Source organism: Rhinoraja longicauda, chromosome 11, assembly GCF_053455715.1.
Source record: "Rhinoraja longicauda isolate Sanriku21f chromosome 11, sRhiLon1.1, whole genome shotgun sequence".
NCBI lineage: Eukaryota > Metazoa > Chordata > Chondrichthyes > Rajiformes > Arhynchobatidae > Rhinoraja > Rhinoraja longicauda.
The window spans coordinates 30,762,689-30,777,852 of record NC_135963.1 but is presented as its reverse complement, the minus strand read 5'-3'; the positions used below and the strand labels follow the sequence as shown (position 1 = coordinate 30,777,852).

The window sequence follows — 15,164 nt, the reverse complement described above, 5'->3', positions numbered from 1 at the left end:
CCTTTTGCCATTGCTGAATTTTAAAGGATAAGTGGTAGCACTTCTGATTACTTTTAGCTTATGTGCTTGTTATATTCAATACATTATTAAGTGAAGTTCTCTTCTCAGTTAATATATGATTAATGGCCTGTTTATGCCAGTAATGGTAATTTATGCATGATCCACACAATGGTGGTTTCAGATGTTGGCTCCAGTCCTTATAGTGGCATTGGAGTTTCATTATCAATCTCATCAGTAATTTTGTTTTTTTTATTCAAATGCTAGGAAGAAAATACTTCATTTGGTTACAGTTGAGATGACAGCACTAGGTGATAAGTAGTTTAATTCCACTTCAGCTGACTTCTACAGAGAATACTGTACCTGTCAGAAGCACTTGACAAGATGTCTTCATAAAATAATAAACCAATGTGGTTTATCTGGTGATTAACAATGATAGCATATTTTGGTGTTAATTAAAATCAATGAAACTCAATGTACGATCTGTGTCAATTAATATACTTCGGTAGTAAGATTGCAGTTTTCATTTAAGGTGTAACACAAATGGACGTTTTATCATTTTTCATTAAATATTTTGCCAGGAGCTGTAAAACTTATGTTTATGAATTATTTAATTTCAACAGGAATGATGAGCAATGTTGAAAGTGCTTGGATACTGCAGGGGCTGAATTCAATTACTTTCCAAAGTAGGTGAGGGGTCCATTGCTTCCGAAGCAGGCTGCGAGCCAAATTTGTGCTGCATGCTAATTTGCATGATAGCAATGTGCAGCCAGTCATTAGTTGGACACCTAAACAAGAGGGCAATATCCTGTGTCTAGCTCCATTTAACACTATCTCAGACGACTTAAAATCAGCTTGCGCTACTCAATTTCTTATTGCATTACTTATTTTCACCCACATGTTTAGACCGTAATGTTGTATCACACACTAGATAGAAGGCTCCAAGGTTTTCATACATTGCTGCGTAAGCTTTGGTGGAGGATTTCAAGAGAAGCCCTTCATACATATTCTTTAAAGGTAGTGGGAGCAGATGGAAAACAGTGGTTAATACTGCAGAGCACAAACAATAGATAACATTTGGCCAGATTTTGCAAGCATGGCCACATCCACACTTACTCGGTTCAGATACAAAGAGACAATCTCACTAACCACCTGCATGTCAGAGGCAAGTGATCTGGTCTTCAGCAACACAGTGGGCAGGTCCTGTTTTTGAAACGGCCCAATGATTTCTGATTTCTCGTAAAACATGAGTCAGAGATTTGCTATCTGTAAAATCTCAAAGCTAGTTAAAAGATAGCTCAAATAATAAAATCGGTAAATATTCTGGAAAAACAAAAGATTATTGATTTTTTTAATTAAAAAAGTTACCAAAAAACCTACAACTGATTAAGAATTAAAATTCTCAATAAAATTAAGAATTGTAACTTGTTTTCCACTTTTCCACTTTGACTTTTTTTCCCTATGATCTGCAATCCCATTTGAAATCTGTGGGTGCCTCCTTCCTGTGCCAGTACCCAAGGGACAAGTCCCCAAAGTAATGTTGGAGAATCTCATCTGAACTGTGCACTGCTGTTCAGTCTGGCAGCAGAGCAAACTGGCAGATATGACCTTCAAAATCCATCAGAAGTATTGTATTTTTGAGATTGATAGAGGATGCGTTTGTTTGATTTTGCTACTCATACTTCTAAATGTCAGAGATTTCAAATGCAACTGCTGGCGGTAGCCAACAAGATTCATCCCAATATGTTCATGACTAAACTTCCTCTTCCATTTTAGTTTAGCATCATCCCACACTCTCTATCATTTCTAAGTAGCAGGGAGTGTGAGCATGTGTTTACCTTATCTCTTTCGGCTCTCAGTTACTTAAGACAGCCTGGGAGTTCAGGATCATGGAGGATTCAAGAGTGTGAAATGGTCAAGATTGATGGCGGGAGGAGTGAGGGATCAGACTTGGGAAGTGAGGGGCAGGTTGAGTGTAAAGATACCAATTAATGTACTTCCTCTGGCACAAGATAATTTCTAGACCAACATGTTTCTATATTTGTCAGTCCAAAACTTGGGATCATAAGATTCAAAGTAATAAATTTAACAAGGAATTCTAGAGGACCATATTTCTGAGATGTTACAATGTAAATTGGCTACCATGTGCAGAGTGGGTGCATTTCAATAGAAGTTTAACAAACACAGGGAAGAAAGGATAGCCACAAAATGCTGGAGTAACAGCGGGACAGGCAGGATCTCTGGAAAGATGGAATAGGTGACGTTTCTGGTCAAGACACTTCTTCAGACCACACTGAAGAAAGGTCTCGAGCCGAAATGTCACCCATTCCTTCTCTCCAGAGATGCTGCAACCACTGTTACTCCAGCATTTTGTGTCTATCTTTGGATTAAACCAGCATCTGTAGTTCCTTCCTACACAGGGAAGAGAGGAAAAGAATGACAAAATTAAGTGAGAGACTTGAAAGCAGCATAAATATCTACATAGACCAACTGGACAGAATAACATGCTTCCGTGCTGTAAATGTTTTTCAACTTTTCTAATTCTTTATGTTAAGTACACCACTAACAGTAATATTAGTCAACTTCAAATCAAAAGGTTAATTACTGCCAGCTAAGCACTGGCATGAAAATAGACACTATCATAAAAACTAGATGTTTATATACACTGCAACAGTTAAAGGAGGAAGCATAACCATCGGGGATTTAAATCTACCTAGTGATATATTTCTTACATGACAACAAGTTTTCATCAAAATTGATTAACTAAAGCACGCACTGTGTAAAAACTATGGACTCAAAACAAAGATACCAAGGACCTGATAAAATGCAGGGTGAAGATGGAGATACAGAGAGCCATGTCTAAGCAACAGCAGTCAGACATCCTCAGGTGGTTTGTGGTGGTTCTGGTGGAGTCTGGGAGGAGCATTGCGGAGTGGTGCTGTGAGGTGGGTGTAGAAGACAGGGCAATGTTTATATAGGCACAAAATGTTCAAATGTCATCTGTTAACACAGAGCAACTTGCAATTGAAGCATTTATAAGTAGACAAACAAGAACAGAGTGGGATGCAGACAAGGAACCGTTAAATGTAAATGCTCAAAAGAAGCAATAAAAGGCATCCAAGTGTAAGCTAGCTTGCCATTTCAGGCATCAAGTGAAGGCTATTGGTAAGGGATTTAAAGCATTGCAGGTGTGTTGTTTAATAGGGAAAGTTGAAAAAGTTGCAAGATGGAAGAAGGCACAGGAGGGATGTCAAGATCTACTGGTACAGAACTAACTGTAACTATTTTGTTGCACCATCCTGACTGCTGGTGCTGAAATGTCCACAAGCCAATATCTAGAGTGAAATGGTTTCACTGGCTCATTATCAGCATCAGCCATTCATACAATTGCATTGTCTGGTATAAGGCCGCGGGGGTCATCCTGTGGCAGGGGAAATTTACTGCTGGTGTCAGTGAAGGATAACTTTTTCAGACTTTATTACCTCTGCCTCCTCATGGTCCCACATAGGAATCACCTGTGGCATCATCTGATCTCAATAGAATTCATTGAACTAAAACATTAATTCATTCCAAAGATGTGCATGAGCTGCAAAGAGCTTCAAACATTTGTTTTATTCCAGGAAACCTCTCCTCGTCTTTGAATCTTTAAAATATAGTTACTATTCCACATTCGAGCAGAGCACTGTAGCAGATGTCAGATCAGCCTTCTTGAGAGTGAACCTGTGGAAAGCACATGGATTGGATGGAGTCCCTGGCTGAGACAGGATCTGCAGGGATCAACTGGCAAGAGTACTTACAGATATCTTTCACTTCTCAGCACTCTATTCTTTGGTCCCCACCTGCTTTAAGAAGACCATTATCAACCCAGTACCATGGTGGCGTGCCTTAATGACTATCATATCGACCTTCATGAAGCATTTTGAGAGGCTGGTCATGGCACACAATGACTTCAGCCTCACAGCCAGTCTTGATCTATTGCTGTTTACCTACCTTTGCAACAGGTCCACAGTAGACACTATCTCCATGACCCTACACTCATCTCTGGCTAGAGATATAAGGACACCTACACCAGATTTATTTATTGATTATAGTTCTACCTTCAATACCATGACCCCAATCAAACTCATCCCCAGACTACTGGACCTAGGGGTCAGCACCCCCGTCTGCCGCTGGATCCTGGAGATCCTGACCCATAGACCACAATCAGTCAGGATAGGCAACAAAACATCCTCTTCAATAATGGTCACCACCAGTGCCCTGCAATGATCCATTCTCAGCCCCTTACTGTACTCCCTATACACTCACATCTGTGCAGTCAGATTCTGCTCTAATTCCATCTACAAATGTGGAGATGACACCACTGTAAAGGGCCTCCTCCCTTCCGGTAGATGCAGGGATGATGTTTCTTTAGGCTGAGGAATGTATTCTCAAAATAAGGGACTAACCACTTAGGATTGTGAGGAGAAAAGTACGTCACTGGAAGATGATGAATCTTTGGAATTCAGTGCCTAATAGGGTTGTGTAATAGGGCTGCCACTGAAATATATTCAAGAAGGTCAGCAGATTCTTTGGATATTACTGAACATAGGGATATGGGTTAGGGTAGGAAGGTGGCATTGAGGTGGATATTAAGCCGTAAAGTTAGAGAGCAAACACAAGGGGCCAAATAGCCTACTCCTATTTCATTTTTATGTTCGGAATTTTCCAAAGCTCTTTAAACTCCAGTAAATTATGTAACCACTGTTGTAAAATAAGAAACACAGCACTAGTTTTTAAATAGCAAGCTCCCCCAAACAGCAATGCGATAATGCACAATCTGATTTTAATTGTGTCGATTGAGCAATACATAATGGCCAGGACAATGGAAATATACGATCATTTTCAAAGTAGTCCCCAATGCGAACATCTCATATAACTGGGAGAACAGTTATTAGCAAATTTGCAGATGATACTAAGCTGGGGGGTAGTGCGAATTGTGAGGAAGATGCAATAAGGCTGCAGGGTGACTTGGACAGGTTGTGTGAGTGGGCGGATACATGGCAGATGCAGTTTAATGTAGATAAGTGTGAGGTTATTCACTTTGGAAGTAAGAATAGAAAGGCAGATTATTATCTGAATGGTGTCAAGTTAGGAAGAGGGGATGTTCAACGAGATCTGGGTGTCCTAGTGCATCAGTCACTGAAAGGAAGCATGCAGGTACAGCAGGCAGTGAAGAAAGCCAATGGAATGTTGGCCTTCATAACAAGAGGAGTTGAGTATAGGAGCAAAGAGGTCCTTCTACAGTTGTACCGGGCCCTGGTGAGACCGCACCTGGAGTACTGTGTGCAGTTTTGGTCTCCAAATTTGAGGAAGGATATTCTTGCTATTGAGGGCATGCAGCGTGGGTTCACTAAGTTAATTCCCGGAATGGCGGGACTGTCGTATGTTGAAAGGCTGGAGCAATTAGGCTTGTATACACTGGAATTTAGAAGGATGAGGGGGGATCTTATTGAAACATATAAGATAATTAGGGGATTGGACACATTAGAGGCAGGAAACATGTTCCCAATATTGGGGGAGTCCAGAACAAGGGGCCACAGTTTAAGAATAAGTGGTAGGCCATTTAGAACGGAGATGAGGAAGAACTTTTTCAGTCAGGGAGTGGTGAAGGTGTGGAATTCTCTGCCTCAGAAGGCAGTGGAGGCCAGTTCGTTGGATGCTTTCAAGAGAGAGCTGGATAGAGCTCTTAAGGATAGCGGAGTGAGCGGGTATGGGGAGAAGGCAGGAACGGGGTACTGATTGAGAGTGATCAGCCATGATCGCATTGAATGGTGGTGCTGGCTCGAAGGGCTGAATGGCCTACTCCTGCACCTATTGTCTATTGTCTATTGTCTAACAGGTGGTATCAAGGTTTAATATTGCATCTGAAAGGTAGCATCTCTAACAGCAGAGCATCCCTTTGGTATTATAAAGAAGAGTTGGCCTAGATTGTTGTGCCCTGGTCTCTGGAGTAGACCTTGAGTCATTAACCTTCTGACTCAGAAACATGAATTCATCTAACTGAGACAAGCTGACATGTTAGGCACACAAACGCTGTTAGACATTGATCAGAAACAACAATAACTTTCTAATCGCTTATAGAGATGCTACACTAATAGTTCAGACATGACTTAAGTCATATGCAGTTGTAAATAAAATCAGAGCATACATCCAAATTACATAAAATTAGTTTACTCCAAGAACTGGAGATTAGATAATGTTGTTCCTTTGTTTAATAAGGGGAGAGAATTCAGGGAATTATCGGCTGGTGAGCCCCCTGTCACTGGTTGGGAAACTATTGGAGAGGATTCTTCGGGATAGTAATTTCTCCCATTTTGAAAGGAATCCATTGATTAGGGACATAGGAAAATAACTGCAGATGCCGATACAAATCGAAGGTATCACAAAATGCTGGAGTAACTCAGCAGGTCAGGCAGCATCTCTGGAGAGAAGGAATTGGTGACGTTTCGGGTCGAGACCCAAAATTGATTAGGGACAGTCAGCTTGGCTTTGTACGCAGCAGGTGATGCCTTACCTAGATCGAGTATTTTGAGGAAGGAACAAAGTGGATTAATTAGGGTAGGGTAGTGCATCTTGTTTGCATGGATTTTAGAAAGGCATGTGTTAAACTCCCTCATGGTAGAGTGATCTAGAGGAATAAAATGTATGGGATTATGCAGTGGCATATGCAGGGAAGCGAGGGATATGGATTATGTATTGGCAGAAAATAGTGTTGGCATCATGTTGGCCTGTTCCTGTGCTGTACTGCTCTCTGCTCCTATTTAGTGGAATCATTAACAGTCAAGGCTGAGTACAGGAAAAGTCTATTTTTCTATTTCTGCAAATGCAAGTGTCCTTGGCCAAATTCTCAGTTTTCAAACATAATTTTGTTTCCAATAATTCTAAGACAAACTTTATCAATTAACATTTTGAGACATAGCAGTTTAAAAGGCTGTCCATAGAAACATAGAAAATAGGTGCAGGAGTAGGCCATTCAGCCCTTCAAGCCTGCACCGCCATTCAATTTGATCATGGCTGATCATCCAGCTCAGTAACCTGTACCTGCCTTCTCTCCATTCCCCCTGATCCCTTTAGCCACAAGGGCCACATCTAACTCCCTCTTAAATATAGCCAATGAACTGGCCTCAACTACCTTCTGTGGTAGAGAATTCCACAGACTCACCACTCTCTGTGTGAAGAAATGTTTTCTCATCTCGGTCCTAAAAGACTTCCCCCTTATCCTTAAGCTGTGACCCCTGGTTCTGGACTTCCCCAACATCGGGAACAATCTTCCCGCATCTAGCCTCTCCAACCCCTTAAGAATTTTTAACTTTCTCACCTTTCTTCATGTTTTTGAGCGATATTTCAAAATTCTGTGAAGGTAAGGCATTGTCCCCGTCTGTAACGTGGAAACGAAAGCTGTCGCGGCCCGTTGACCCCACAATGGTGGTGTGGAGATACCAGAGTCGATTCATGTCGATATCTTCTTGACTAAAATTCATGCCTGGGTATAGTCTAATCCATTCAAACATTGTCTGTTTAGAGAATAAATAAACCTGGTTAATACCCAATTGTTTCATGCAGCTTGGATAATTGTTTAGTTTAGTTGAGTTTAGAGATACGGCGCGGAAACAGGTCCTTCGGCCCACCGAGTCCACACCGACCAAGGATCCCCGCACATTAACACAAGCCTACGCACACTAGAGACAATTTTACACTTAAAGTATACAATCCCAAGCCACTTAACCTACTAGCTTAACCTAGAAGTCTTTGGAGTGCGGCAGGAAACCGAAGATCATGGAGAAACAAAGCGGCGGTCACGGGGAGACCGTCCAAACTCCGTACAAGTCGGAGCAGAATTTGAAGACAAAAGTCAGAACTTTCACATTCACGTATGCTTGTGTGTGAGAGTGCCAAGGTCCCTAAATAAACGCCAGCAGCTCCATATGGAACTGTCAAACCCTTAAGAAATAATTGCAGGCTGTGGCCAATTCCTCTTTTGCGTTGTTCCCATCCTACGAAATACAACAATAGAGCATTTAGATAGCACCTGAATGCAACAGAGGTGAAATGAAAATTGTTTTTGTGCATTTTTAAGTATTGATTACAGTGGATGTACAGTGAGCCTATGTCTTTACACCAACATACTAATTTTTAGGAAGTTAGATCTTTGTAGCAGTAAAATAAGTAAGCAGTCTGTTTTCAGTAATCTTGATAATCTTGATAGTATGTTTTCAGATTCACTTCAGCAAGTAGACAGGACCTGTTTCATGTCTCACCTTTAAGAAAGTAATTTCTAAGATAGTCACTGATAAGGAAGGCATAAACCCATTGTCATTCATTGAGACCATTATGTCCTCCATTATGCAATCTAATTGTCTCTTAAAGATTCAATACATTTTGCTTTTACCACCATTTGCAAATCCATCTCCACACTGAATGCTCTTCATTTGAAAAATAATCTAATATGATTCATATTAATAGTTTAAACTTTTGATCCTCAGTTATTTCCCAGACTATGTTCTTCTTCAAAGATTATAATCCTAAAATTACTGCTCACTCAGCTCTTTTCAATGCCAAAACAGGCTAAGTATCTTGAATCTTATCCTGTCCCAGAGCCTAACTATTGGGGATCAGCCTCATGATCCTTTTCCCATTTCATCCAATGTTTAGGTATTTCACTACTTTCTCAACAACTAAAACCAGACACAGTATTGAGTGTATAGTCTTCCCAGAGCATATGATCAATCTCTCAAGTTAGTGAAAATCAAAAGACCTGCAGATGTTGGAAATCTAAAACAAAAACACTTAGGATCTCCAACATGTAAAGTTAACATCTTTTCCCACAGATGAGATCTGACCTGCTGTGTACAATCAATCTCCTGCATGCCTTACTTAAATATCTATTTTCTCAGTATTTGTTGGACATGTGTGTGAAGTCTACAAGGAGGTAAGGCTTAAACCTCTTTCATGTTCATACTCAGCTTTTTCAGTACAATTCATTGAATGTGCAAGTCGTGTGTTTTTGTTGACAACGCATGCCGTTCTACATCTGTTTGCATTAAAGTTAACTAACCCTCTTTCATTACCGATACTTGCAATTGGCATTCAATGGAAACAAGGCACTGAGATTATATATTTTAATTCATTCAGAAGGTGTATGCATCACTGGCAAGGCCAACATTAATGTCCATTCCTATTTATCCTTGCGAAATTGCAAATGATTTGTTTTCTTGAAATGTTGTATTCTGTGCCTTGAAGATATTCCCACAGAGCAAACATATCTATGTTTGAATATGGAACAATATTTACCTCTTTCAAATCTACCCTCCTAATGCCATTGGTTCCTCTTTAATAATCAAAACCTCAACCTTTGTGTCTCTCAGCACCCTTTGATCAAGATTTTTTTTTGGCACACACTTTTTTAAAGCCTATCTGGCTACACTTGAATTTCAAACAATGCAGTCCTCCATCAGCACCACAGAGTTGTGACAATGCACTCCTCCTGTAGAGGAGTTTGAGCACAAAATCTGCTGACTCAGATGGACACAGCAGCTGAGCCAAGCTTGTTAACACTGAGTTAACACAGATAAAAGGCAGAGGACTAGAAATTTAATCATCTGGTGTAATATTTACATGTGTCATACAATAAGATATAATCTAAAACCCAAATGTTAAACTCCGTTGGTATATGGCACACTCTGAAAATTGTAGACCCAAGTTCTATCTTTATGACACACACATTCAAGAGGGCTGCTCGGTACGTTTTGACGGTACCACTACATATGACTGATGCAACCTTCGCTGTGTGACACTAAGTAAGTGCTTGGGACTTCTTTGTAGGAACTGGCAATATACTGACATGCTGCCTACTCCTGCTTTACTTGACAAAGTTGGCGCATTTAAAATATTGACAAGATTACACAAAGCTAACCCTGACGTTGTTCTTTTCAATGAAAGTTTCTCTTTTCTTCCTTGGGGTGGACAATACAGGGAGGGCTTCCAGCCCTCACTGTCAGAACGCCTGCCTTATTGGGATTTGATGCTTTGAACTCCCACCACAAAGGGAGATCACACAAAGTTGCACTGCGGGAAGAGCAGATTATTCTGGACACAAGCAGCAGTTCAGACAATACCAGCGGAAAGAGAAACAAAGACAATGTTTCAAATCAAAACCTTTTATTCTGATGAAGAGTTCCTTACCTCAAATGTTATCTGTTTCTCTTTTCACAGATGGTTTTGGACTGCTGAGTGTTTCCATATTTTTCTGTTTTCATTTCAGATTTCCAGCATCTGTAGTTTTATGATTTTCAATGTTGTACTGCTTGCTACCTGAGCCTACCGTATGGTTCATGCACTACACTCTGGAATTATTGATTCTCACACAGACAAAGTAATGGTGTCTGTGTCAGGGTATCATTCTTCTGAAGCCCAGAACAAAACTGGTGTGGCTCTCCCATTCAGTGGCACTTCAATCTGTGTTTTCACAAATAGGCTTAGTTTAAGTGAAGTGAGCCAATACCTTAATTTGCTTTACTAAAACGAATGGTGACAATTATGCAGATTCAACCTAAAGACAAGGTATGGACAAATTGGGAACTGCTTGGGGTCACACAAACTAAGAAACCCGAGTCAGGATGCACAGTTCATTGAACTCTCAAGCTAGTTAGCTGGACATGTGCCCTAGTAGTGCTGCTTCTGACAGAGTAGCACAACACCGAATAATAATCCTGTCCTTGGATCTGAGACAAAGGCATGGTGAGGACATTATGAAGACTAGGTATAATCCTTTTGCTGTAGTAGCAGCAGCACAGCCAGAACTATTAAGCCTGTTCCTTTTACACCACATTCCCAATTCAGTTGAGTGAAAATATTAAAAGAAGGAGGGGTTAAGGACAACAAAGCTGTTTGTGGCAGCAGTATTATAAAGGAAGTTGCGTGGTTTCATGCAAACTGCCTCTGGTGTGTGTTTTCTACATGCTGATATGCCTTTCCTCCTAAACATTTATTTAATTTCTTTGAAACTACTGACCACAGGGAACCTTCATCAACTGCAAGAAATCGCTGCACAAAAGAAGCAGTGGAAATCTTTCCCTCAGGTCCCACCACAATTTAAAAATAATTGTCCATGAATGATTAATGAGCCTTGCTTTTCTGAAGAGAATAATCACAGTTCCTGTATGGTGCAGTGATTTAAAGCCAGGAATTAGTTCTTCTCTGAACTCCTTCCATGTGTAGCATATGGGAATATCTTGAAATATGGTCTCAGATTTTACCTTTAACTGCAGCTGTCCAAATGTAGGCACACTGTTAATGATATAGTTAAGCTCGAATCGTGGTGTGTCTTTGTCCTCAGCTTCTAAAGCCACACTGGATATCACCTTGTTTTCTCCCATTTCAACTTCCAATCCAGTGTTCCTGAAGAGGAGAGAAACCCAAACAAACACACAACCATCAATGTAACTCCATCCATTGCTTCAGTAATTTAGGAAGGAATGCATTAGCAGAGGAATACACAATCACCTGTCCATTATTGATTCTCTTATATGGTTTTAACCTCTGAAGATACCTGCACATCGTCATAAATATGCCATCTAGCAATCCTGCAAGATAAATATTTTGCTGTTGTGACCACATTCAACTACATTAAGGCCTTCCTCACAATCTAAGCAAAGGATTTAACAAACCAAATATTGCTTGTATTTATCAAATCCTTGGATGGTAGACATCAAAACGTTAATATCTGGAAACTTGAGTTCCGGCTATTGAATTCTGTGCATATCATAACCAGGCTATACTGGTTACCAAGAACCGCTCCATAATTTGTGATCTGATTTTACTGGAAAGCAATCACAAAATGGAAAGCTTAGCAGATTTTCCTCTCCCGAGCTCAGGGTGTTGGAGCCAACTGTATCAGCGACACCACCTACCCCAGCTGAAGTCAGCCAACTCAGCACAGGAACTTGGAGCATCCTTGGCTGTACTGCTGAGTCTCACACTGCAAAGTTCACATCACTGCTGAACCAAAAGAATAACTGAAACCAGCAACCTGAGCACAAACGGATAAAATAAGTAATGTTACGCAGCAGCAGCTAAACCTGTTTCAGAGAGCACAGACAACATTGTCCTTTAATATCATTAAAATATATACAAAAATGTGAGGTGTGCATAGTCTGTTTCCCAACCCATTATATTCCATAATGCCCTTAGTTTCAAATATTTCAACATTTTCACAAATTTGCCAATGACAGCCATTGCAAATTTTTAAACCTCTTCATGAATTGATGCTAAATTTACAGATACGTGAGAAACATGTATCCTATCCTAAGAGCATTATGCAATGGTTCCAAAGATAAGCTCCAAAGCACAAAGAATCCGAGTCTTCCAAACAACAGGAAAGAAAAACTAAATTAAACTTCAAAAACTGGCCTACCAATCACTTCGGACCACCCTCAAGCATAAGCTTACTCAGTGCTGTGGAAGAAACTACTTGAGGAATTCATGTTGTGGATCTCTCACCAGAGGATTGATGCTTACTTTATAATAACTGGCCTCTCATCATTGATTGCTACAACATGGATATATACTATCCCATGGACCATGTGCTTGCCATCTGACAACTGGATGGTGAAACAATCCGTCAGGGTTTCAGTGTCGTCATGCATGTACACGAGCTTCATCCCTGCAAAATAAAGTTCCATTGAGCCAAGGAGTGCACGTGACGCCATAAACATGTAGAACATGTACACCACAAAGCACTTTATTAAGCACCGGGATATTGTTTAATAGAAATATCATGAAATAATGTCTCAAGTTAAGTTTGATTTACAAAGTCGGAAGACTATTTGGGTATTAATCACGGAGGTGCCACACTATGATTTTATTTGATATTATCCGTGAGGCAATTTTTGAAGGAGTTAGTTGAGAGTGATATCAATTGAAACATTTACAGTAGAAAACATTCAACGATATTAGTAAAGTGTGGCCTTGGAAGTTTGGCAAAGCATGAAGTGCAGATTCTGACAATGAGTGTAATCGTATAAAAATACTCCTCAGATGTAGGTTCTTCCAAGAAAATTAACTCAGTAAATGGTGCATGTTTACAGTTACTGCTTTCTTTCCACAACAGCCATTTTCATCTCTCACCTTCCCTAATGGCAATTCCCTAATGTGGATGTTAAAAAAGTCTAAGATTGTTTTCACAAACTTTGTCAAAATGTCTTGTATCAATAAAGATGAGTTATCTTGAATGATTAAGATAAATATCAATGAAAATGATTGCCTCTGAAGTAACCAATTGGAGTTATGGAAGTTTACATGTAGACATTACAGTCTTCGTGTAAACTGTGGACAGGTATTGTCTGAGCTGAACTTTTTGGGATCCACAAAGTTCATTCATGTCCATTCATAAACGTAGTCACTTTGCACATCACTGCCTATGTCAGTAAAGCTGCATTTCACATGTAGTAACAGAAAATGATTGAAATGCTCAGTAGGTCAGGCCACATCTGTCAGAAGGCAAACAGAGTTAATGTTTCAAGTCAAAGGCACATTTTCAGAACTGAAGGAAGCCTTTCCAGTTATGTGTCTTCCCAGTTCTGATGAAAAGTCTTCAATATGAAATGTTACTTCTGTTTTTCTTCCCACAGATGTAGTCTGACCAGCCTTTTCTGCTTTTATTTTAGATTTCCAGTATTTTTCAAGCTATGCTTCTTTATTTGGGACAGATGCTGTGTAGTGCCAATAAGAACAGCTCCATTAAATCCAGATCAGAAACCACTATTGCACTATTCAGTATTCACTATGGGAGTCCAGCTCACTTCGTTTCCTGCAGCAGAGTCCATTTTAGCTTTAATATATAGTTTTTCTCAATTACCTCCTCCATTCAGCGATTTTTCCTTTTTTTTAAATTAAAAACTTACCTTTTAAAAAGTAAACCTTTAAAAAAACCATTTTATATCTACAGCATTTCTGTGGTTGTTCATCTTGGCCCCTATTGACTGTTTTAGCAAACCTTTCATCTTGAAGCCAGTTATCTTTAAGTGTTGGCATTCCCACCACTGTGCAAGTTCACAGTGGTAAATACATCTCACGTTTTCCATGAAAGTGCAGTTGTGACCAACCCCAGGGGATCTGGCAAAGTGCAATCACTCTAGCATAGAGCCCATGATGGAGTGTTTACTTTAGAAAAGCAACAAACTGCTTATAGGCCATGTTTCAGCCTCTTTCTTATCTATTGTAACATCATTCATTATTCACAACACCCAACATACATACATACGCTTGTTTGTATTAACATTTCGCCTGCTACAGTTATACCCACAGCCAACTTATCTGGAGGTCCTTTCCGTTTAATTCTGTTTAATTTAGAAGTCAAACCCAGTTAACATGCCTTGAGTGGTGTAACCGTGAAGAACTGAGAAACTAAGCTGCCATGATGAATGTACTTTTGAATGGAAACACACTGGTTTTGCTGACTAAATTTAGTTTCTGATTTTAGACGTATTACATAGCTATTGATGCTGAAAACAGTTTAGAGACTTGACCAGAGTCTAAGTGAGAAAATTCAAAAGGTAAGTTTTGTTTTATTGCATTTCCTCAACAGTACAACTAAGTCTCACATTGCCAGGACCAAATTACTCGTATGCCAATGTACACTCTCGTCAGGAGATTCAGGAAAATCATTCCTGTGGAACTTTACATGTTAGATCCTATGGTGTATCATATTGAATTGCCTGGGAGAAAAAATAATATTAGCAATCCAAAATGTTAAAATAAAATGATACTAGTGCATCATAGTGAAGTTTCAAAAGTTAATCATTGATTCAATTATCTAAGCACTGGTGGTCTGAAACCATATCGTGGTTCTATTCCCTGAATTAAATTTAATAAGTCAGAAAGTATAACAATTCTTGAAAGAAGATAAGGGAGGGAGGGAGGAGATGGAAGGATAAGGGGGGTTGAGGGGGATGGAGTGGGGGAGGGAGGGGAAGGGGGGAGGGTGAGGGGAGGGGGAGTGGACGGGGAGGGGGAGGGAGGAGGGAGGGAGGAGGGAGGGAGGGGTGAGGGAGGGAGGGGTGAGGGAGGGAGGGGGGAGGGGAGAGGGGGGAGGGGGGGAGGGGGGGGGGAGGAGAGGATGCTGCACCAAT

The 15,164-nt window shown here is 40.2% G+C and overlaps 1 protein-coding gene across 1 annotated transcript in view; it reads right to left on the bottom strand.

Moving 5' to 3' along the window:
* Positions 1-15,164, bottom strand: part of frem1b (Fras1 related extracellular matrix 1b) — a 113,865-nt gene that overhangs the window by 37,198 nt on the left and 61,503 nt on the right. The window contains exons 20-22 of the mRNA XM_078407974.1: positions 12,553-12,697; positions 11,292-11,433; positions 7,355-7,550 (exon numbers count right to left, since the gene is read on the bottom strand). Of these exons, the coding sequence (XP_078264100.1) occupies positions 7,355-7,550; positions 11,292-11,433; positions 12,553-12,697 (483 nt within the window). The remainder of the gene's footprint in view (positions 1-7,354; positions 7,551-11,291; positions 11,434-12,552; positions 12,698-15,164) is intronic.